The sequence below is a fragment of the Paroedura picta genome, chromosome 9 (genome assembly GCF_049243985.1).
Source record: "Paroedura picta isolate Pp20150507F chromosome 9, Ppicta_v3.0, whole genome shotgun sequence".
Lineage (NCBI taxonomy): Eukaryota > Metazoa > Chordata > Lepidosauria > Squamata > Gekkonidae > Paroedura > Paroedura picta.
Genome location: NC_135377.1, coordinates 23,730,399 through 23,754,694, shown reverse-complemented (window position 1 = coordinate 23,754,694; position 24,296 = coordinate 23,730,399). Strand labels below are relative to the sequence as shown.

The window sequence follows — 24,296 nt, the reverse complement described above, 5'->3', positions numbered from 1 at the left end:
TCAGGCTTCATACAGTAAATGAGATGCAGCACTTTGTACAAGGATAGTCCTGCATAGACCATGTTACAGTAGTTCAGCCTCAAAGTTACTACAGCTAGCTAAGAACAGAAACAGCAGCTTCTAGTGGCTTAGAGAAAGAGCTACAGGTGATCTATTTCAAATATTTCATGGTTATATTTTTTTAATTGGGTCAATACAGAACCCTATGACACTCTGCAAGAAAGATCCCATACTGCTAGTCCATATGCCCAACTACTGACTCTTGAACAAGATCAGCAAGACAAGTCATTCCAGCACACAAAAGTTAGGCAACACTTTTATTCAAAAAAGGTTAATCTATGCAAATAATCCAAATTGAAGAATGAATATTAATCCATTACTACTGTTCCTTAAATTTACTGCGATCTTCATATGATTTCTGAAGGCAGAACACACCTTCACATAATCAACCATAATAGATAAAGAGTAACATGTTTTTCATGCTTTTTACATTGTCAATTGTCAACTTTAACTAGGTTATGATCAGTGAAATTCAAATCACAGTAAAGCATAATTCAGTTTGGATCAATATGATTAGGAAGACACCAGTTTATGCTTCCTTATTCAGGACAAAATCTGCATGTGTCTTATTCAAATACAGTAGTGGGGATGACTGTATACTCAACTCTGGCATAGGAAGTTGAACGAATATGAACATATGAGACTTGCAAGATGAAAAACATAGAGTTTAAAAAGTGTCTGACCATAATGATAGAAAGATGCTTTGATTTTAATTTAGCAAGCCTTCAGAAGAATCCCGACTAGGCCCACCAAAGTACATACTGTACATCTATAGCAACAAGGCATTAAAAATACTTTATTGCAAAAAACTGGTAAACTATTTTGACAAAACTAAAATGCCTTGTTGGAGACTTAAAAAGTGATTCCCCCCCCCCAATGGTCCAGAACTGATGTTCTAACCCAGAAGTAGTCAAACTGCGGCCCTTCAGATGTCCATGGACTACAATTCCCATGACCCCTGCCAGCAGAGGCTCCTGGGAATTGTAGTCCATGGACATCTGGAGGGCCGCAGTTTGACTACCCCTGTTCTAACCCAATGAAATTAATTGGAATTACAATAAAAGTATGCTGATCCGAGGAATAGATATCAGCAAGCATTAGCCATCTATCCGTAGCATATGAGCAGAAAGCAGTTTTGAAAAACCTGTACACTTCAAAGATGAAAATGGGATACTTGGACAAACATGATCTAGGATGCATCTGGAGGCCATGGACTGCTAAGCATGGAGATAACAAAAAGCACAGAAGAATGGGCAATTGAAAGAAACAATGACCTCAGCAGAATCCTTTTTATAGCTGATGTACAATGCTAAATATTGGCATAAATACTTCAGTGATCATGCTTTCTCTAAGAATCCCCTTATAAGAAGTTGTTATAACTGGTAACATAAACCAACTTTGGTCGCCCATCCTCCCCCATGTCCCTCTCAATAGAAAACCAACTACCTTAAGAAATCGGAAACAAGATTTAATATTTATAATGATCCTAAATCCCCTAAAGAGCCTCTTGTGGTGCAGAGTGGTAAGGCAGCAGACATGCAGTCTGAAAGCTCTGCCCATGAGGCTGGGAGTTCAATCCCAGCAGCCGGCTCAAGGTTGACTCAGCCTTCCATCCTTCCGAGGTCGGTAAAATGAGTACCCAGCTTGCTGGGGGGTAAACGGTAATGACTGGGGAAGGCACTGGCAAACCACCCCGTATTGAGTCTGCCATGAAAACGCTAGAGGGAATCACCCCAAGGGCCGGACATGACTCGGTGCTTGGACAGGGGATACCTTTACCTTTAAATCCTCTAATGTCTTTTATTGAATTTTCTTATTACTTTTACAGTGCCCCTGCAAAGTAAGCTAATGTTCTAGTTTTCATAAGGAGGAGGGAGGCTGAGACTAAAAGAGAAGGGTTTTCTAGGGGCACTCGGTAAGTTTGTGGCTGAGTACTTTAGCACGACATCATGCTCATACTTCATGCTCTTAGTGATTAAGCAATACCCACACTGTGCGTTTTCATGTAATAGTGAACTGATATGGACACTGCCAGGCCTCATGTTGAGCACTAATATGCTATTACAGAAAGACAACATAAAAGTGAAAGAAACTGGAAAGAAAAGGAGAAAAAGAGACTTCCTCCAAGGATCCCTCTTGTCTATTTGCATTTATACTACTATTAAGCAGGAACTAACCCTGTCCTTGCCGGTGCCTAAAGACAACGATCAGCATGTGAATGACCTTCTATATGAGCTGAGCTGACTCTTCTTGAAAGATGTGTAGAGCTCAGGATAGCTACGCTTGGCCTGGCAATCAGCAAGCGACCGGAGTGTGATCTTAATTCTAAGGCCATTTCCACACAGAGAGATAAAACACAAGTGGCTTCCTGCTGGCAAACGCAGGATATCTCGCTTCTACAGCCCTCCTCATTGGGAAACCCCTCCCGTGTTTTCCCTCTGCCCAGCGAGGCTTTTTGCTTGATGAGGCTGCAAGGGAAAACAAGGGGAAAGATCCTTGACTTGCCAATCGCAGCAAGCCACCAATCACAACACAGCAGTTCTTTCGTGGACTGAAACTTTCTCTCCCCCAGTCCCCAAATTAATTTTTTAAAAAAAGGCATTTCCACTTTCCTATGCGGTAATGCCACAACAAGATACATCTTTAATAAAATCAACACTGCCCCATTGCTATAGAGAAATGCCAGAACAATACAGTATTCCTCCCCCCTTCTTTTGGAATTCTAGTGTTTTTTGCAGTTTAATTCTATCTGAGTAGATTACTGAGACACTGAACATTGTCCATGGAGCTCAAAAAGACTTTTTGTGCTAATGGTTGGCTTTAAATCAAGCTGCTCAGACTAGGGTTGTGCGATTCGGCCGTCAAAGCGGCCGTTCCCTCCGGGCGCAGCCAGCGCTGCGTCTCGGGAGCGGTGCCGGCAGCGGCATGACAGCGGTTGTGCCCGCTGTCACGCCACTGCCAGCACCGCCCTCCCCCCCCACGGCGTGGCGCTGGCTGAGCCCGGAGGGAACGGCTGCTGAAGCGGCCGAATCGCACAACCCTAGCTCAGACCCCTGTATGACCACGAGGAGGCATTCAGATCACCTGCTCCCCTCTTTCCCATCTCATTTCCCACCACTAGAAAACGCAAACGGAGCTGTTTTTGCCTGCCCAAGTTCTTAGAAGGCTGGATAGGTAAATGAAGCCCCAAAAGACATTTTGTGCTAATGGTTGGCTTTAAATCAAACTGCTCAGACCGCTATATGATGGAGAGGAGGCATCCAGATCACACCCCCCCCCCCTTCCCAGCTCATTCCCCACCTCCAGAAAACAGAAACGGGGCTGTGTTTTGCCTGCCTGATCCCAAGAAGAACGTGGACACCTTAAAGAAGATTTTATTTCACCTTGGATAATGTAAGTTTGAGGTCCTACTGCAACAGGGACCGTGCCATTATTTAAAAAAAATTATTCAAAGCACGAAAGAAGGGAGGGCAAGAGCGAGGGCGGGACAAAGCTGGCCAGACTATCACGTGTTTTCCCCTCCATATATTCTTATCACTGGTGTTTCCCTGTTTTTTCACTGGTGGTTTGCACAATTTAGGGTGGTAAATCCAGTTTTCTTGATTCCCAAAATCGCAATTTAAAAATGGCCAAATCATGACCCAGCTAGTGGACAGCCTCGGGATGTTGGTGACATCATGTGGAGGGGGTTCTATATGCCGCCAACATGCAAAGGCTGTCCAGGAACATTTTACTCATGCAGAAATGGCCCAAGATTCCTGGAAATGATGCCTTGCTATAGGCTGATGGCCACTTTGGGGCGGTAGAATCCCCCACCTCAAGAAAGGGGACGACATCTCCAGTACAGTCCTCAGGTTCTTGATGAATAACAACATATTGGCATCCTGTAGAGACCAAAGACTGCCAATACTGGAGGGGGCACATTCTCTGTAGAATAATTACTTTAGACGTGTTCCTTGAAATGACTGTATTTTTGGATACATAGATCATGACTATGTTTAAGAGACTTTTAATTAACACACACACTGCTAACCACCAAGACCATCCTCCATAAAGGGAAATATAGAAATCTTGCTGTCTTCACTCATTCCTTAACAACTTTTCAGACCGGTTACTATGATGCATATTTACAGGCAAATCCTTGAAAAGTCATAGAAAGCACAGAGATATGGATCCCTAGAGTTCTATGGGCCTAAAGTTCCTGTTTATTTCTGAGGATAATTTCTGACTCTGAAGTCCTAAACAATTTATGTTTCTCTGAGCTTGAAAAACACCTCCTCCCGCATGAAACCCACTCATTTATTAAAGGGAGCAGACAAAACTCCATTTTTCTGGTTATATAAGTTCTATTTGTCACTTCTACAGTTGCCAGGTTTTCCTGGCCGTAGGCAGGGGGTGAGGGAAATAGGGCTACATGATCCAGATTGGAAAACTCCTGGATATATGGGTACCTCAGTGGAGCACTATGCCACAAATTCCACCATCCAATGCAATCATACTCTCTAGGGGAGGTGACCTGTAGTCAGGAGATGAGCTGTAATTCCAGGGGATCCCCATGTCCCAACAACTGGAAGCTGGCATCCCTACGCCCTTCTGTCTGGCCATAACTAGTTTTAGTTGTACCCCTGAATCAAATAATCTTGCCTGTGGGTGAATACTTAAGCATTCAGGGACCAAAGCCAAAGGAAAATTTTGTGATAGTGCCAGGAAACAAAGATAAATGCTTGTTGGTTTGTTTTGCCTAGGGTCAGAATGTACTACAAAAGTGGCCTATACTGCAAACCTAAACAGTCCTTCTATACTTAGAAAAATGAAACTCTGTTTAGGATTGCACTGCTGTTCAAATAAGTGGGAATGCAAGAAAAAAAGAAAACAAAGATTTTGTCCTTGTATCTCTTGCAACTGCCCCCCCCAAACAAAACTCCTAAGACATGCTGAGTTGGGAAGGGTCTGTGCGCAGGCAATCCTACAGGGCTATTGAAATCAGTGCTTTATGATTTTATATCATTGTAGAAAGTCAGTAAAAGCTTGTATACCAACTGAAATGTCAGTTCTTGACTCTCCCTTATTTTAGGATTTTAATTAAATTATTTATAAGTAATTGTATTGAAGAAATGTGGCACAGTGGAACAAACTGCTTTTTTTTGGCATATTGTAATGGCTGAGAACATGCCATATAAAAGCAGGTGCACAACAGAAGATGCAAACAGGGCAAATAACACCAGATGTACTAAGTCACATAGTCAAAAGAAGACCAAAGGGGAGGGGGGAAGTGTTATGTCACTGAGCAATTTGACCTTAATTAAATTTCTATCCTGAATGTAACAAAACCTTCTTAACTGACAATGCTATCCTAAGGAGAGTTTTACCCTTCTAAGAACATTCACTTTAAAAGACTTAGAAGGCTCTAACTACTTAGGATTGCACTGTCTCTGTCCTCACAAGATATACAAGAAGGTATGGCAGTTCTTGATCCTCCAAAAGAAAGATGGAAACAAATTACATAATTTCTTAAATGTTCACATCAGCTAAATATGGTCTAAATATATGCAATTCAAATATGGTCTAAATATATGCAATTCAAAAAAGCTAAATATGGTCTAAATATATGCAATTCAAAAATATATGCAATTCCCATGAGCCTCTGCCAGCATTTGCTGGCAGGGGCTCCTGGGAATTATAGTCCATGAACATCTGGAGGACCACAGGTTGACTACCCCTGGTCTACACAGTTTACATGCTGCAGTTATTAACATTCTTACTATAACCCAGTTCAATGCAAACAAGGAAGCCAGTTCTCAGATAACAAGACAGCTGGGTCCTATAAATCTTCTTCTTCTAACAACAACAACAACAACAACAACAATTCTGAGGAATTCTGAGGGAAGCCAATAGTGGTCTGATCAGACCAGCAACATTTCTTGGAAGGAAGAAGTTTCAGGTCTTCTGCTAGATACTATGCGATGAATTCCTTTCTGCTACAGACTTCCCACGTGTTGTTCCTCAGGATCTCCTATTCTGCAGGGGCATTCTTTTTTAGAAAGAGCTCAGTGAGTTACACTAGGAAAAGAAAGCAGGAAGGTTCTAATCAACGAATGGGAAATTTAGCTTGGATTCAATCCTATAGGTATAGAAATCTGGCCATGACCCTACTCACCTTGGCATGCCAAACAGAAGGTTATGGGAATGCCAGCTTCCAGTTGCTGGGACATGGAGATCCCCATCAATTACAGCGTATCTCCCATCTACATAGATCAGTTCCCCTGGAGAGATGTGTTGGTGGACTTTGTGGCATAGTACCTCACTGAGGTCCCTGTCTTCCCCAGGTTACATCCCCAAATATCCAGGAGTTTCCCAATCTGGATGTGTTCGGGGTGCTAATTTCACCTGGTTGAGGCCGAATATACCTCTTTGAGGCCAGTGACCATCAACTACTTGGTGTTCATAGAACAGAGCATTCTTCAGGAGATGTAAATAGAGAGGTAGTCTCTCAGATACCCAGGACCCAGACCATGAATGGCCTTATGAGTAAACACCAATACCTTAAACTTGATCCAGAATTCAAATGGGAACCAGTGCATCTGTTGGAGCATAGGTGCTCTCCAAGGGTGTGCTCTCCCTGGCCACCACATTCTGGACCAGTTGTAATTTCTGGAGCAAAAATAAGGGCAGGCTGAACAGAGTGAGTTACAGATTCCAATCTATAGGTAACTGCCACATGGATGACTGTGAGGTCATGGGGTCATGTAGGGCAGGGGCGGTCAACCTGTGGTCCTCCAGATGTCCATGGACTACAATTCCCATGAGCCCCTGCCAGCATTTCCTGGCAGTGGATCATGGGAATTGTAGTCCATGAACATCTGGAGGACCCCAGGTTGACTACCCCTAATGTAGGGCACAGTCCTGAAGTCAATTGCCTCAGAGCCTCCTCCCCTCCACCCCAATCTCTCACTCAATAGCTGCCATGGCTTCAGCCAGAGTAACTCAGCATAGGACTCAGCAAATTTGCTAACCTAAAATATACTGATGGCCACTTGAGTAGATGATCCAAATGGAGATGGGATTCAACCATAATAAATGGGAATTGCTATTATACTGTGTGCGTCTCTCAAGGCATTCTTCACACATTTAACTGAGTTATTTCACTGTTGATTCTGACTGGCAATAGCTCTTCAGAGCCTCTAGCAGAGCCACATATTTTCCACCACCTGCTACTTGAGTTCCTTTAACTGAAAATGTCTAGGATTGAATCCAGGGATGTTGTATACACAAAGCATATGAGCCACTACTGAGCCATTCCTCATTTTGCCCAGTACTGCTGGAGTTAAAGGCTGGTCTAGGTAGACCCTTGGTCTGATCTCACAAGACTATTTTGTTCTCACAACGTTTTACTGTAGCCATTTCTAGAATATTTGTAATCTTAATTGTTTCAAAGGTGATTGGCTGGTTGAAGACTGTATTTTCATGCTGTAACATTCCTGCTGCCACCACCACTCCATGCTGCAGCCCATTGATCTCTACAGCACAATGCTCCAGGTGGGGGGGGGGGAAACACAAGGACCCCAAGGGATGCCATGAGCAAGCTCTGCTGTGGAATGGAGGAATTTATGGAAATTCAGTCTGAATCCAACACATTTGTAAGAAAAACATGCACAGAAAGCTCCTCCAGACTCAACCTAGTATTTTAAATGTTGTGAATGCAAAAAGCTTTGTCTATACAGCCAAAATTGTAGCATGCTAAATGAGGAGGAGGAACAAAAATCAAGTGAGCATTCATAACTACATGCATAGTAACACTGCTTGCCGGGAGTGTTAAATAAAGCACATGTTGCACAGTGCCAAGCAAGCAGTTAGCACTTAAAAGTTTAATCAACAAAGCAAAACACGGGCTTAGGAAATAAGTGACATGAAATCCCTGCATACTATGTGCATGTGAACAGACACTAGCACAGAATTCTTCATATGAAAGGTTTTCAGCCTAGAGGTGGAAAAAAAATAAAAGTATGAGATAAAATTATTTATCAACATGACGAGGTAAGGCAAGTGACAATCGTGGCCTTTCTCCCTCAAGTATTACAGAAATTAGTTGTGCAAGAACTTAATGAAGTGGAAGCCCAAGTGTGGAAACAACGTATTACTTAGTATAAGCAACCACTGCCAGTATTTATCTTGTTTTTCCGCTTGTGTAAGAGCTCCAGTGCAAGCAGAAATCTTTTACAGGATCCAGTCCAGTGGAAGCTCTTACTCTCAGTGGTGGAGTGACCCCCCCCCCCCGGAAGCTTGCCAGGGCCTATTTTGCTTAGGGGGGCTTCTGCCTAACTTTCCTTCATACTCTAGACCAAAATATTTTTAGTCAGAGTTTTTACTGAGTTTTTACTGAGTGATTCCCATCTTTTACATAACATTTGTCTAGGGCCCATTCTGCACACATTGGATAATGAACTTTGTAAGTGCTTTTGCAGCTGGATTTTCATGTGTAGAACAGGATAATCTACTTCTAAAGTGTATTGAAAGTGCATTGTCTAATGTGTGCAGAATATGTTTAGGCTAAGGACTATTTTATAAATATCATTTTAGGCTGCTCAGTGTTTGTAGTCCTGTGTCTGGTTTTACTGTATTGCTTTAGTTGTGAGCTATCTTGAGCAGGTCTTTTGAGAATTGACATATATTCTCTAAGTGTGTTATTCAAGATTTTAGTCCATAATTTTCATATATGAAAAATATAGCGATTCTAAACCAACCTACTCATCAGTCCTGGTACAAATGAATGCAGCCTAGAAACTTCAAAGCCCAGAATGTTAGAATATTGACTTTGGGTGCTATCCATCAAGAAGTCCCCCTGCACAAGTTCCATACTTGCACTTGATGTACTCATGCGTGGTTTAGTAGGCTAATACAGGAAAGCTTCCTATTGCTTGTGACCTCTAGGCCATTTATTTCCTCCTATATATCATGTCTGGTCCAATTCCAAAGCTTTAAAATGCTTAAAATTGTGACTTAAAGTAAAAGCTATTTTTATTTAAGCCATAAGATACTAAAGATAAGTAGTATTAGTATCTTAGTATTAAGATACTAAATTAGGACTGTGACATCAACTTGCACTATACTCCCTTCCGTACTCTGCTGCCAGAGCAAGGAAGAATTAGTCTTAGATTCCTAAAAATCAAAGACTGGAAAATAAATATTACATATTTGGCCACAACCCAACATGGAGAACAGGTGGTTTCAATTAATTTAATCATACCTGCCTTGTAGTAATTTACATGGCCATATGAGAGAAGAGTATAAAGGGCAAGGTAAAAAGGACAAAGAACAAAGATGTTAAAATAACGCTACATATGTCTTTGGCCAACATTTTAGTTTCTACCTTCAGGGTGCTAGCTGCAGCATCACATAACTTTCAAGTGAGAAGAGGTCTCCGCAGATACATGGTAGACAGAACTTTATCTTCCCACAGCCCCACTAACACAATCCTTTTCCAGAGGAACTTCATATGTCTCATGACACGCACGTCATCAAGTTTTCACCACACAAGCAGAGAGAAAAATCACCCAGTGGACATGCACATGTGAACCAGGCCTGACAGTCAATAAATCCCACATTCAGTTTGCTGCTATGATGCTATGGTCACTGTCTTGAAGCACAACTGTACTGCTATTATGAAAATGCCAACACAGTTCAGTCAAAATTAGAGCTCAGTACACACTGCGGTGATAAAAATTCCCTCAGCACAAGAGAAACACACATCTTTACTCCTTAGTCGGAACGCAACAGTGCATTAGTAAAATGACGGGTCCGAATGGTGGTGAGACACATCCATGTTTAGCTGTTGGAATAATGGCACTCTCCTAGAATGCGCTGGGCACATTCCAGACATGCATTTCATGTCCCCAAACACTCAAAATAGATTTGCATGGGGTAACCAGAAATCATTACAAGCATACAAGGTGAGAGAGCACCAAAGCTCTCTAGGGGGAAAAAATTAGACTTGGGGAGATCAAACTCTCCATATGTTCCCTGGAATCAAAGAGGCTAAGTGTATTCATCAGGATTTTTACCCCCCTGTCAGAGCTGCTTTGTTCAACAAGGAATTGAGTGCTATGACCAAAACAGTGATGCAGCCTAACTGCTGCAAGTCTTTAAATATTTCCAGACATACTTTCCACAATTGGCAGAAAACTTGTTTTGTAAAGCACCAAGTTGTCTTGAAGTAATAGCATAGCAACGGCGAGTTAAAGCAGAACAGAGCCAAGTTAATAGTGTTTGAGGTTGTTTGCTGCAAAATAGGATTTATATGCATACACAGACCCCTCCCCCAACACACACACACATACACAGAGAGACCAGGTAGATCATCCCAAACTCACAATTGTATGTTCTTAGCAATTGTGCTTCTATTTTTTTTAAAATATATTATCACTTGCTTGTACTGATGTTAAAACCAGAAAGCCTCTGTAGTACACAGTGGCTATAAATGCCAAATCAATTTTCAGCAGATAATAAAGTCCATGTTTTACAATCAGCAATGCAATGTTTTACTACCCAAAATGTAAGCTAATAATATATAGCTCAGCTAAATGGAAAATGCAGAGACACTGTTAAAAATGGGCTGGCTGTGAGATGATGGATCATTACTGCGGGGACCTTCTTAAAGCTGTGTGCAAATGTTTTGAAAATATCACATGATGGGGCCATGTGTTAAAAATTATAGCCAGTTAAGTTCTCTGCTAAGAAAAATATGTGGGCAATTTATGAAATGCACTCCAGGATGGAGATGTCTTAAGTAAAACCAGATTCTGAAAACAAACTTTTTTTTCCTTTTTTTGGGGAAACATGAACTTAAAAAGTTGCAGTCACATCTGGAGAGCAGACCTAAAGAAGGGGTGGTCTGACCTAACACTGGCCATCTTCTGAAAGAACAGCATTATTCCTGGGCTGCAATGACTGTGATCAGTAGTTGTCCTTTTAAGGCAACCTGTCCCAAATACTGCCATGGGCAATAATAGAGCATTTTGGAGGCCAACATCTGCTCTTTGAAAATATGATAAAGTTGCTGGTAGGTTTGTAACCGTGAAAAAAATACCGTGCAAACATACACTAGATAAGACGTTAGCTGATTCTGGCCTGTGATTTCAAAGACTACCACCCAATAGTTTTCTTCATCACCCACAAATAACGTTTCCAGCAAAACTACAGGACATTTATCACTGGGGTGGAAGATCTGATTTGAGCTGTTCCACTTCAGAATATGGGGGGAGGGTGTCACGTTTGTATACTTCTACTTGGTATTTTAAAACTACCAATTAAACAACAACAACAATAACAATGTGTCAAGAAGTAAGAGACGCTAGAAACCTCATTCCTGACATACTGGTTTTGTGTGAGGAGTGAAGTCTATTAATATGGAAGGCCATTCAAACATGTGAACTCCCATTAGGAGTCTGCCTTAGTACAGCCCAGGCATAGAGTTTCAATGAGAATTAGGCCTTAGTATTCTCTTGCTGCAGAGAGCTTCATCCGGTTACTTTCCACCTATCTAAAGACATTTTATTTGAAACACCCACTCTGCTGCCATTCCACAGTAACTTCTCCGGGTACAGGTTTCCAGATTTAGCAAATATTTGGGCCAACTGCGTTGCACAACCCTTGCCGTCTATCTTCAAGTATACACTGATTCCTTCCATAAGTGTTAGTGTGGCACTAAGCCGGAGGAAAGATTTTCCAAAACAATACCTATTTCTAGAATTTCAAAGAATTCTAAGTGCTTGAACTGCTTTAAAAGATGCTTCCTAAAAGTCAGTGCATACTTGCATGTGTACACACCTACACACACACAAAACTGCAATGACATAATATCAGATTACATAAAAACACACATCCTTTTAATCTCCTGAACATAATATGCTTATTTTTAAAATACAAAATCTCTCCCAGATGGCTAATAATGCCCATTTGGGGGGAAAAATCCCAACACCACAATATTAAAAGGCTGAAATATGCTGTGAACAGATTGAGAGGCTGTGCATCCTAAAGGGGGGGGGGAGAGATAGTACAGATGGGTGTCAAAAATAGCCAAGTGTCAGATCTGCTCAAGTATCTCCATTCTGGCACATGCTTCCAGTCACAGCTGTTAGTGTATTCTCTGTATCCAAGTGCATGGTTTTCTAACACTCAGAGCTGACATTAAGAGACAAAAAGAGAGAGAGAGAGAGAGAGAGAGAGAGAGAGAGAGAGAGAGAGAGAGAGAGAGAGAGAGAGAGAGAGAGAGAGAGAGAGAGAGAGAGCTCCCTGCACTTCATTTCTGCTGCCACTTTCAGAGCCTGCTGGCAATTAAAAATTTATGTAATTATTAAGCCCTACTGCATTGATAAGTGTATATATGCACACGTGTGGCTCGCTTGCTCCCTTTTTATTAAAGATGCACGACAATTTAACCCGCAAGTAGATTAAGTAATTTGAGAGCTGACAGCTTCAGAAGAAAGAGAGGTCTTCAAAATCTCTCTCTTAAAAATCTCAAGATCATCTGTTCCTTAAGCATGGTGCGTGCAATTTTTAGAAGAACAAAACAATAAATAATCACCTCCGTTATACATAATTATATGCATATTCTTGTGTTGGAAATACGAGGAAGAATCACAGCAGCGACTGATACACACCTACATCCTAAAGAATGTATGGTATGCAAATTGCTGTTCGCAGCAATGTTGTCCATGGTTGTCATCTATGGAAATTAATTTGCCATATTTCAACCCTACAAATCTCCTTAGCCTTGTGTTTTGAGCAAACAAGAGTCCCACTTTGTTGATTCTAGGATTGCAGTCATGACAAGAAGTATGTCAGGGATGGAATATAATCATCCAGGCACATCCTAAAGGAAAAACATTCTTCAAACAACTGGCAATACCTACATATGACTGTGGTCACAGCAAACTGGCAGATACTGTTTCAAAACACCATCTGTGATGGGTACTTATTCCTCAGCAAAAGCATCCCCTTTTCCTTTTTCCTACAGAAATAACTCAAAAGAACCAGTCAGCTGCAGGATCACTCAGTACCTGTTTTTTTTTGTTTGTTTAATTTAATTAAGTAATTCATTTTAATTTTAAATTCTCTCTGTGGGTGCAGACTGCTTTACCTATATATGCCTGCAGTTTCCAAAACATGCTCTCCATCCAAACCCCATCCATGCCAAAATAATCCCTTGTTCAAGAAAAGATTCCCAAACTCACAAATGTTTCAAGAAAGCCCCACACAATTTACCCTGTGCAGATGAAATGTTTCCACTAGCAGTGCCATTTATCAATTAGGCAAGGGGTCAGGATCCAAGGATAATATTTTCAGGCGGATACTGACATGCAAAAATTTCCACTCCTACCCCTTTCACCCATTCAGCAAAATACAAAAGATTTAAAAAGAAAACGCATTTCAGATATTTAGCCACCAGCTACCAAATGCGGTGGGTTTAAGCAAAAGTCTGAAATAATTTGTCGTATCCCCTCTCACTTCGTTTCCCTAGCATAAGCAGCTTTTCAACGAGATCATTCTCCATGCTTTCCCCGTGATCACAAGTCATCTCTTCCGATAAATCTACCATTTCCAGATACACAGTACAACTCAATCATAAGAGACAGACAGAAGCTATATTTCTCCTTGTATCCTCACAGAATCACAACGCACGGACAGCTTTCCGTCTGTCTCTTCTTCATTTCACATCCAGCATCGTAATACCTTACGCACAGAGCCATTTCACACAGAGGCACACACACACACACACAGAGCTTGCTCCACGCATATGTCACAATGAGCATCTACAACCGTTCTTTGCACATGCCAGTTTCTACATATCCCTATTTGCTATTTGAGTAATCAAACTATAAAATGACGGTGCTTTCTCGTTGCCATCTAGGAGAAAAAGGGGAGCACTCACCAGGCATCTCGAATCAAACAGACTCACTGCAAAAATAAAAAAAGTCTCTCTCTCTCTCTCTCTCTCTCTCTCTCTCTCTCTCTCTCAAATGCAAGCTTATTTGGGACTCAACGCCTCCTGTTCTGGAATGAGCACAGAGAAGCAAGGAGGGCCATCCTAACTGGCTGAGGCAGTGTAGCTGGAGGCAGGATGCTGGGCGCGTGCATTTGCCAGGCAAAGACAGATGGAGAGCTGACACTCTGTATTGCACTTGGAGCAGAAATGTGAATGATGACAGGAGCACATGTGGCCTTGAACCCAGCCCCGTCTCTTCAGGCAGAACAATGACAGGGATGTGTGTGCAAATTATCACAACCCCTCAGCTGACTCCTTGCACTGTACCTTTCACAGCAAGTTCCAGAGGACCAGAAGAATAGACAGTAAAATGCAGAGTGATAAAGCCAAATGCTGAATTATTCATTTTCTCCCTCTTTAAAAGTTAACCCTTTCTCCCGCAGGCAGCCTCTATTAAAAGCCAGGGGTTCTTCCTTCCCCCTCCCAATTAATGCCTATAAATTTTTAACTCTGAAAACCACATTGCTTCTATGGTTTGAAATTCACAATGGATGTGGACAAAGTTGGGTTTTGTTTTTTGTTGTTTTTTTTAAGGGGAGGAAAAAGAATTTTTGCTATCAATGCATCATTTTATCACAGCAAACAGAGTATCAAAATCATTCCTTTTGTCAGCTTCTCAGTGGTATGTATAAAACAGAACACACTAAGAGGCAGTCCACTTTCATTTTACTACAATGCATTTGAACCCCCTGGGATTCCGGCATTGATACGCTCCAAACATTTGCAGCTACTCTCCCTTTACCTTGCATAGTGATCCATGGGGGATGAAAACAAAATCTCTCCTCTGTAAAGCTTTTTTCAAAAACTAAACAATCATGTCCTCCCGATTTCTGATTTCTGCACTCCCCTTCAATGTTTATCCTTCACATGAATAACATATTCCTGGCTAGGTTCAATGCACTCTTCCCTATTAAGCTTTAATGGACACCATGATACATAAAACTACAAGTCTTTGTTACAGTGCTTTATCTAAAGCTGGCTATTTTCCTCTCAGCAGTCCCTCTTCAGTCCTTTGTAAACCATCCTTTGCCTCATAGCAGAAACATACGCCTTACTCACATAGCTACTCCGGCACATTTAGGCTCACACTAAATTCCAGGCACACGAAAAGCCAAATGCTCTTTCTTCTTCACCCCCAACCCTTCCAATTTAAAGTGCCTAAGACAGCTTTGTAGACAAACAATTTTACAGCTTGATCAGTGTTTGCTTTCATTCTTTGCCTCTATCCATGAACGTTCAATGTCATTTCAAGCCTGTGTATTCACAGCAATCTACAAACAAAATCTCTTTTAAACGCTTCCATGTTTATGGAATATTGCAAACCTCACTGCACATTTATTCTATGCATGCTGACCTTCTTCCCATGGAAATAAAGCGTTAAAAGAGCCAGCCGTTACAAAAGTGGAGTTTGTCTTTGTGCTTAGACACTAGCTGATTTAGCTCAAAAAGTCACGAACAGAAAACATGCCCTAGCCTTTTCCTAAGGCACCCACTAACTTTCCGTGCACCCATCAAAACCTGTTTATTGCCTCTTATGCAAAATGAGATGTTCCTCAGGAATTATTCCATGCCAGCTCTAACAGCACAATGACATCTATTTCAGATAGTTTTCTAATCTGCATCAGAAGTCCAGGGTAACAAGGTTTACATAACAGATTTTGACATACTTGGGAAGTAGCAATTTATAATTCAGCAAGTATAGTAAATACCACAGGCAAACTTTAAAGGAAGCGGGAAAAACTTTAGGAACATTTATGCGATATACTGTTTAAAAGAGCCGCTGAGTTCTGCGTTTGGTGTTTTATTTTTAAAATGATGACGATGATGGTTAGAAAAGCATTCTTAATTGTGAAGATGGGCAGAAAGCAGCAGCCTTAAAAATGGGGGAAAGCCTTGTCTAATCTGATCTAAATAAAAATAAAACGTAATGATATCCCATTTTAAAACTGGGTCTTGATATCAGTATATTGTAAATCCTCAAACCATGGCTCAGAAAACTGAACACCACCGTATGCCATGTGATTATGCATCTTTTCTATGTGTAAAAAGGCTTTTTAAGCTGTTATCTGACTACAGTAATTGCCATTTAAATTGATCCACGTCAACAAAAACTGGATCCCTGGAGATTCTCACCTAGAAAACTACTTATGGAAGGGGCCTAACAGAATGCTTGTGCATCTGAGACTACTTCAGCATTTTCTCAAGCAACCAGCTGCAGGAATCATTTCCCCCTCTCATTATTCAATACTCCGAGGCAAGTAGCAATCCATTTGGCAGTCCTCCTCAAATAAATATTCCTAGATATTTTTAATGCAGTCACTTAAAGATTCCTGTAACAATTTTTCGTACCACTGAGTTATTTTTTTTTAAATTAAATGGGGCCAAAATGTGTAACAGTGATGGACAATCAATGCCAACAATTCTGTAAAATGCCATCGTTCTCTAGTATAGGGGTAGTCAACCTGTGGTCCTCCAGATGTCTATGGACTACAATTCCCATGAGCCCCTGCCAGCAAACGCTGGCAGGGGCTCATGGGAATTGTAGTCCATGAACATCTGGAGGACCACAGGTTGACTACCCCTACTCTAGTAGATCTACACAGAGAACATGCACCATCCACAAATCAATTATTTCGTCGCATGCAACGATCATGTGTCACATAACTTAAGGTTAGTGATGAGCAATGAGAGACAATATGTCCGGTTACTGGTTATCTTATGAAAGACCGTTATCGTGCATGTATTTAGTCCACAGGCTATACTGTAAACCTTCAAGGCATTGACAAAATACTGTAAACCTTCAAGGCATTGACAAAATAACGTTAAACGATCAGGTATGACACACACCCTTGCCCTCCCCCCCACTTTGATCTCTACCATAAATCCCCCACTGAAAATACCAGTTGCAAAATCAGATTTATTGTGGATCTTAGAATAGTGTTATTTCATCACATTACCCATAGGGGGAAATTGTGCTCATAGTTTCCAGCACTGAGCTTACAACCCTGAGCACAATCATATGCACTGAAATTAATAAAGCAAGAAGCATAATAAACAGTGTGTGGGTCTACAATAGCAGCCCCATAGCAGAGAAGTACTGCTATATTTTGCTATATTATTTTGCTCGCACCTGGCTTACCAACAGGGACTAGAAGGCCTCTGAACTGCACATACAGCTAATGAAACCTCTTTGTTAGCAGCAGAGGAAGAAATGGACTCAAAAGCTTTTCTGCCGGCCTTCTCAACTTCCCTTCTCTCCTCCGAGCAGACTGTTGTGATACACTGAGACTTCACACAGTCGGTATTAAGTGAGTTAATTCAAAGGCACTGAAACCTCATTGATCCTAATTGAAAGCAATACACCCAACCAAATAGTTTTCTACCCCATCTGTTCAGGCCTGCCACCAGCTATTCAATTCAAGACAATTAATAGTTTCAGATATCCTAACTGACCCAATAAAGGCACTCATTTAAGCAGGACTGCATTAACAAAGTGAAAAACCAAGGGCAAAATGGGTTCAAATGGAGCATTTTACTCCTACTTGGCATTAACAAAGCTGAATAATGCTTATTCTGACTTTTTTTATGTGCAAGGCTTGATAAACTGAATGAGAAGGCACTCAATGATCAGGCAACGAGCACTGATGAATGGTCATTAGGACACCCCCTCGTCTTAAGGCATGGCTACTCCACAAAGTGGCATACCATTTGAAAGGGAGGACTCGCTAACGTCCAGATTTCCCTACTCACTCGTTCCACTTTTACTCCCAGACCACTGGCCACCGAATGAGGGTGACATATTGGAAAATAATCTGTTATGGGTGAACGGTAAGTAAAAATAGAAGCATTAGCTAGGCTTTCAAATTCAGATCACACAGACCCCAAAGATTTGATTTTCCACTCAGTTGGACGCCACTCGTGTTTTCACAAGGAATCCCACTGGCAAGGCAAGCCTAACTAATACATTAACTGCTGAGATTTTTTGGGGTGGGAAGACTCCTGGTGGATGTGTTCATAACATTATTCAATAGATTGTCAAAGTACAGTAAACATACCACAACATGAAGCTGTGCACAATTTCCTTACAGCTGGCAAACTATTCTTCTGTGCATTTATATGCTACTTTCCTTTGATAAATTAAAAAAACAAACAAAACTAAAGTAGTTCCCCAGTACTCTATCTACAGTATCTTCATCTATATTAAGATGGAAATTAATTCTGATGTACATTTTTTACAACAACAACAAAAACGTGTGGTCCACCGCTGCAAATACCTGTGTTAAAATATTGCATCTGCATTAAAGTAAAAACACCATGGCTTCAGCAGAGAACAGAGAGTTGAGTAACTGGTTTTTCTTTTTAGTCCCACCATGACACAATATCCACCTTGACGGCCTTTGTTTCTCAGAAACATCATTTCAGCAGGCACACGCACAGGCGCACACACATGTCCCAGATAATGCCAAGAGGTTTCTCTACACACTTCCTTATTGGCAAGGTTGATTGTTTCTTAAAATAGTTGTGTGAGGTTTTATATCATGTACGAGCTGAGTGAAATAACCATTTTAAAACTTCTCACGAATACTTAAAAAGCCAAAGGAGGAAAAATGACAAAGTTCGTCATTTGGTGGGAGTGAACAGAGGTAAGCAGATAAGATCTAGAACTATTCCCTATATTACCATGTTTAGGTGTAATGTCTCAAATACACCAAATAATAATAAAGTGTGACCATGACAAGCATATTTGAAAGCATATATCTCAAATAAATAAATAACTGAGAAGAAGCTGAAATTGGCTGTGGCTCTAGACTAGAGTATGCACTAAGGTAAACCTGGATTAGAGGTATTCAGTGTCTCACACAGCCCAAAATAAATTGATAGATTATACTCTGGAGCCAATGTCATTGTATGCCCAGTACAAATTAACCAAAAACAGGATAGAATGATGAGAATGATGCTCTTATTACTACTAGGAGTATGAGCCAAATTCAGGATTAAGGTAGACTGGGACAACTTCAGTCATGTTTAACAATATGTCTCAAATCAGTGTACATGAAACAGAATCCCTGGAATGGTATTATAATGGTATTATAATATTGTCATTGCCCATACTACTCCATACTAATCCATTACAGAATATGTACATTGCACAGTAAGCTTTATGCTGCATTAAAGGGACAACATTAATTTTTTCATAACTGAACTAGTGAGGCTACAGTATGAAGGAAAAGACACATGAAGAGGAGAGAGTCTTTGGAACCCTTTCTCTTTTCTCTAAAAATCAAGTCACTATAATGCTTTCACACCTATTGGAAAAAGAAACAATAGGCAACCATAAATGGGTCTCTACCTTCAAACTGTAGCTTCAGTAGCTATATTTTATAACCGCAAGTAGCCTTTACTGCCATCTTGATTCTAATAATTTTAGGGAGTATTGTTGTTATATTTGGATGTTTTAAATTGTATTGATGTTTTTAGGGGTGCTTTATTCTGTGTTTATTGTAAACTGCCCTGAGGGAGCTTTCAGCATTCCGCAGGGCTTGTAAGATGGAGCTCTTTCCCCAGGTCTATGGATGAGGCCAGTTTTTCAGGGCATAGATCTGCCCCCCCCCCCAGGAAGACACCTGCCATCAATTTTTGTGTCATCTTTGGTGGCGACCAGTTATTGCACCACTGTCGCACTCTAGGTGGACGTACTGCCATAGGTTGGGGTTATTTTTACTGCCATGTTGCCATTATATTATTGTGTTTTTAACTGGATTATAATGGGGCTTTTATTGGGGGGGGGGGCTTGTATGGGAACTCATTTTTGTAACCTGTCACGAGCCAGTCCAATTAGTAAAAATAAAATCAATGTTTGTGACCTATGCACCCCGCAAGCATATCCTAAAGACTGCAGCCCACCTTGCAAAATAAAAGTGAAAAAAGATAATACTAATCATTTACTCAACTAACCTGATATCCCATAACACCAACAGCAGCCATTACTAATACAGGGATGACCATGATGGCTAAGTGGCCACTGACTATACTTTCTGCTCTAAATCTCTCTCTTATGTTCCATAGGGTAAGAGAAACTATCTGCCCATATGAGCAACACATTCTACTATTCAGTGTTTTGGGACTCTGGTCAGAGTTCATGGTAAGACATACTACACACACACACACACACACCCTCAACTGAGACTTGAACCACTCTGTTGGCTAATTATTATTTTTCAAACTAACCTTTCAAATCAACTTCTTTTCATTATACAGAATACTCCTGGAGAATCTGCTAATAAATTTTGCATCATCATCTCTCAATAGGGATTCATTTCTTTTTGATACCTATATGTCACTTTCCCATTTTTCTGGGAACCATTTGAAATCTGAAAAATTCTTGACAATCTTGCGCCGAGGATTTATGCTATCCGGATAACTTTCTTTTTGTTTGTTCCAGTCTCGCCACCTCTCCGTGTTGACAGATAGCGAGTGAGTTTTGTTAAAATGCAAGGGGTGATGGTGTATGCTCCAGTGAACTTTCCCCTCCTCTCGGCACCAGAGACAAAAACCTGCAGCTCTGCTCTGTGCTGGCAGCCATCTGGACAGCTTTCTCTCTATGACTGCCCCACACCACACTGCAGGCAACATTTCAGGCCTCCAGAGCTCTGTGGAGCTATTCACGACATACCAATTTCACATTTTCTGCTTATACACTTGCAACAATAAATGCTAATGAGGACTGTGAATGACATTTTTAAAGACAATAAAAAAGGTCTCAAAATCCCTTGAATATGGAGATACTGTTTGCTAAACCTCACCTTCTGTTAGGGAGCCATTAGAATTTTTTTTTGGGGGGGGGGAGGGAGCAGAATAACCTTAGGAGAACAATGAGATGATCAAAGCATAATGAAGTCCTAAAGAATTCCATAGAAAACAGCGTTTGTAAGCTCAGTTAATGACACACAGATTTTTTTAAAGCCAAAGCACTGCAGAAAAAAACCTCCATGTAGCAAACAAGTCTTTCAACTGCTTTGCTGATTCTTATCAGAAAGGCTCATTAATTATTGTCTGTTTGCGGGGGGGGGGGGGGGCTTGCAACTTTCAGTGATTGTGCCTAACCTCAAAAGCTGTATATTTAAATGATATAATTGTTAATCTTTAGATGAGAAGAAGGGTAAACTGTTATCATTAATTGGGTTGAAATACTATGCTCCCATAAAGATTAATGTAGGAAACAAACAGCTAAACTTTCTGGTTCTGGATTTGGGGGGGGGGGGGAAGCTTACAAAAATCTGCCTTTTTCCATAGAATCATTAATGTGAATTTTAAAAACTATTTTAGTTTGAATTATAGGCGTTCTCTTGTGATTAAGAAGGATTAAGACACTTTTCACAAGAACCAGCAGGTGGAGCAAATATGCAACTCTACAGAATTCTCCTCTCAACACACATTCATATCACTGTTTCTGCGGGTGGGGGTATCTGTACATTTCTTCCCCATCCCACCCCACCTTCTTTTTTCCCCTTCTTTTGTAAAACTGTTATTGATTCCTTGACTATGCAAACACAAACCTATTTTGGCTATCTGGATTTAGCCTGTAGCTCTGTATTAAGTGTAATGCTAATTTGTTTTGATTTTTTTATATACCATTAAATTATACTAGCAACAATCCTGGGCACCAAGGACTAAACATATAATTACATGATGAAAACTGAGAGGGGGGGAGGGGGAAGAAATGGGTCTTGCCTCTCATATCTGTGAACTCATACTTGTCAGTTTAAGGAAAGAAGTACAACTTGACAGCTGGTAATGAAAACTGGGGTCACATGGCCATGTACATTTAGGGTATATTCATATACCAACATAGCCGCATAGGACTTGAATTAGTACTCTTGTCCCCTGTGATGGCAGGTAACATAAGAAATTGGTAGAGCATGGCAGAGGCCATCTTATGGCTTCTCCCAACAACCGTGCTAGCCTAGTTCTCTAAGTCTTGATACAGCTGAGGGAAGAAGCTTTCTTGTAGTCCTGGGCTACTCATGTTGCTACTTGTAATGGTCCCCATGCCAGCAAAATAACAGTGGCTCAAATGAGCCAGAAATATGGCATATGCTGTTTCTAGGAAGTTAAGCCAACTGTTTGTGGGTTCTGTCCATATCCACCTGATTTTTAGGTACAGTATTTGCTGGCTTATAAGACTACTTTCCCCCCCCTGAAAAACATGTCTCCAAGTGGGGGGGTCGTCCTATACGCCAGGTGCACTTCAGCTGGGATAGACATAGCTGCGCCATAGTGGCCCATAGTACTGTAATGTAATGTAACAAACTCTATATTTTGAGTGGAAATGTTGGGGGATAGTCTTATACGCCCAGTCGTCTTATACACCGGCAAATACGGTAATATTTTTAAAGATGTTTAATTTATTATTTATTTAGATTACTAATGGGGTCAGAGTTAACTGATGTCCAACCCAGTAACTGGAACCATTGCATGATATCATCTACCTACCACACAGCGAAACGTCAAGAAATGCCACCAAAGTGGGAAGGGAAGATCTCTTCTCACTTTTTCATAGTCACAGAGTTTCCATTAATGCAGGGGTAGCTAACCTGTGGTCCTCCAGATGTTCATGGACTACAATTCCCATGAGCCCCTACCAGAAAATGCTGGCAGGGGCTCATGGGAATTGTAGTCCATGGACATCTGGAGGACCACAGGTTGACTAACCCTTCATTAAAGGATCAAAGGAATTGGAATCTCTGCTCTCGTTAAAAACACACATTCTTCAGAGCCTGTAAAACAGAGCTGTTCCACCAGGCCTGTGACTGAGGCCAGGAAATTAACACCAACAAAATGCTGGCCTCACTTCCTGGCAGAGAGAACCATCCTAAAGAAATCTTCAATACACCAACCGAGCCCCTCCCCCAAAAAACTTTATCTAAAATTAGTTAATTGGTTTTATTGTATCATTTATTTGAATGTGTTGTTGAATTTTCATGTTACCTGCACTGGGCCTACAGGCAAGGACAGACAATAAGTTTAACATTGTTGTTATTGTTGTTGTTATTATTATTATTTTTCATGTTGATCACCACATGGTCTAAGGAGATTATAGTATCTTCTACATGAGGCTTGTGTGTTTTCCTCATTGTTGACACAGCTTTCCATACAGCTCAGATGCAACGGGGACAGATTTTCTGCATTCTCCCTGTCCGATTTCCATTGATTTTTGTTTCAACAAGCAGTTACTTATTCTCAGGAATCTCCTGGTATTTATTATTATATTAGATCTTCATGGCATCCACTGCAGATACTTTGATACCAGAAATTTACCCTGCTTTAACACAGCAATATCAAGCAGCATATTATTGTGCATAATATTAATGAAATGCCATCATGGAGCCAGTAATAAGAATGGGGTTGAAGAAATAAATAGATATATTATCTTCTTGATATTGATCCACATTTAGATCAATTCCACCCTCTCTCCCGTGTTAGTTAACATCTACATGAAATGGCAGGGAGAAAACTCTCAGAAACTTGACATCAGAGATAGGTGGAAGATGCTTACTTTACCTCCTAGCTATCTCTTTCTAGGAAAACTCTGGAAATTCTGCACTGATCTCTGAGTAAAGGACTGGATGTAGGCAAACAAAGTGAAAGGTAGCATTGAGACCCTGGAGAGCCGCTGCTATGCTGAGTAGATAATACTGAATATGAGCTATGAAGAGTCTGATTCAGATTCATGATGCAACTTTAAGGGTTCATGTGTGCTGCTTTTTCCCCAACATAGTTGAGTTCACAGGCAGCAGCCATTTCTGGAAAGAAGGTATCTGACCAGTTACATACTATATACAATGTAAATGTCCCCAAACAAATAAATAAATTGTAGCCTATCCCTGCAAGCCCCATGGCTTTAAATGTTCAAAAACTCCTAGGCCATTATCCAAATTACTATTTACTCACTGGTCATCCCAGCCCCCTTTTTTAAGAAACAGTCTCCTATCGTCCCTGAGCCCAGGAGAACTTCAGAAGTGGCCTCTGACATTTCAAGACAAGGACTGGACACACAACTGCAGCCTTATTCTGACCATCAGTCATCAAGATCAGCATTGTCAACTCAGTGGCTCTCCAGGATCACAGGCTGAGGTCTTTCACTACATTCTGATCCTTTTAACTGAAGTTGCTGGGCTTGAACCTGGCACCTTCG

The 24,296-nt window shown here is 40.9% G+C and overlaps 1 protein-coding gene across 13 annotated transcripts in view; it reads right to left on the bottom strand.

Annotated features, from left to right (window-relative positions):
- RUNX1T1 (RUNX1 partner transcriptional co-repressor 1) overlaps window positions 1-24,296 on the bottom strand; it is a 161,755-nt gene that overhangs the window by 100,545 nt on the left and 36,914 nt on the right. The window contains exon 1 of one of the 13 annotated variants that reach the window (XM_077351933.1): window positions 13,988-14,012. The exons of the other annotated variants lie outside the window; for them this stretch is intronic. Within the exon in view, the coding sequence (XP_077208048.1) occupies window positions 13,988-13,994 (7 nt within the window). The 5' untranslated portion in view covers window positions 13,995-14,012. Of the gene's footprint in view, window positions 1-13,987; window positions 14,013-24,296 lie in introns of those variants that run through there. 13 annotated transcript variants of the gene reach the window in all.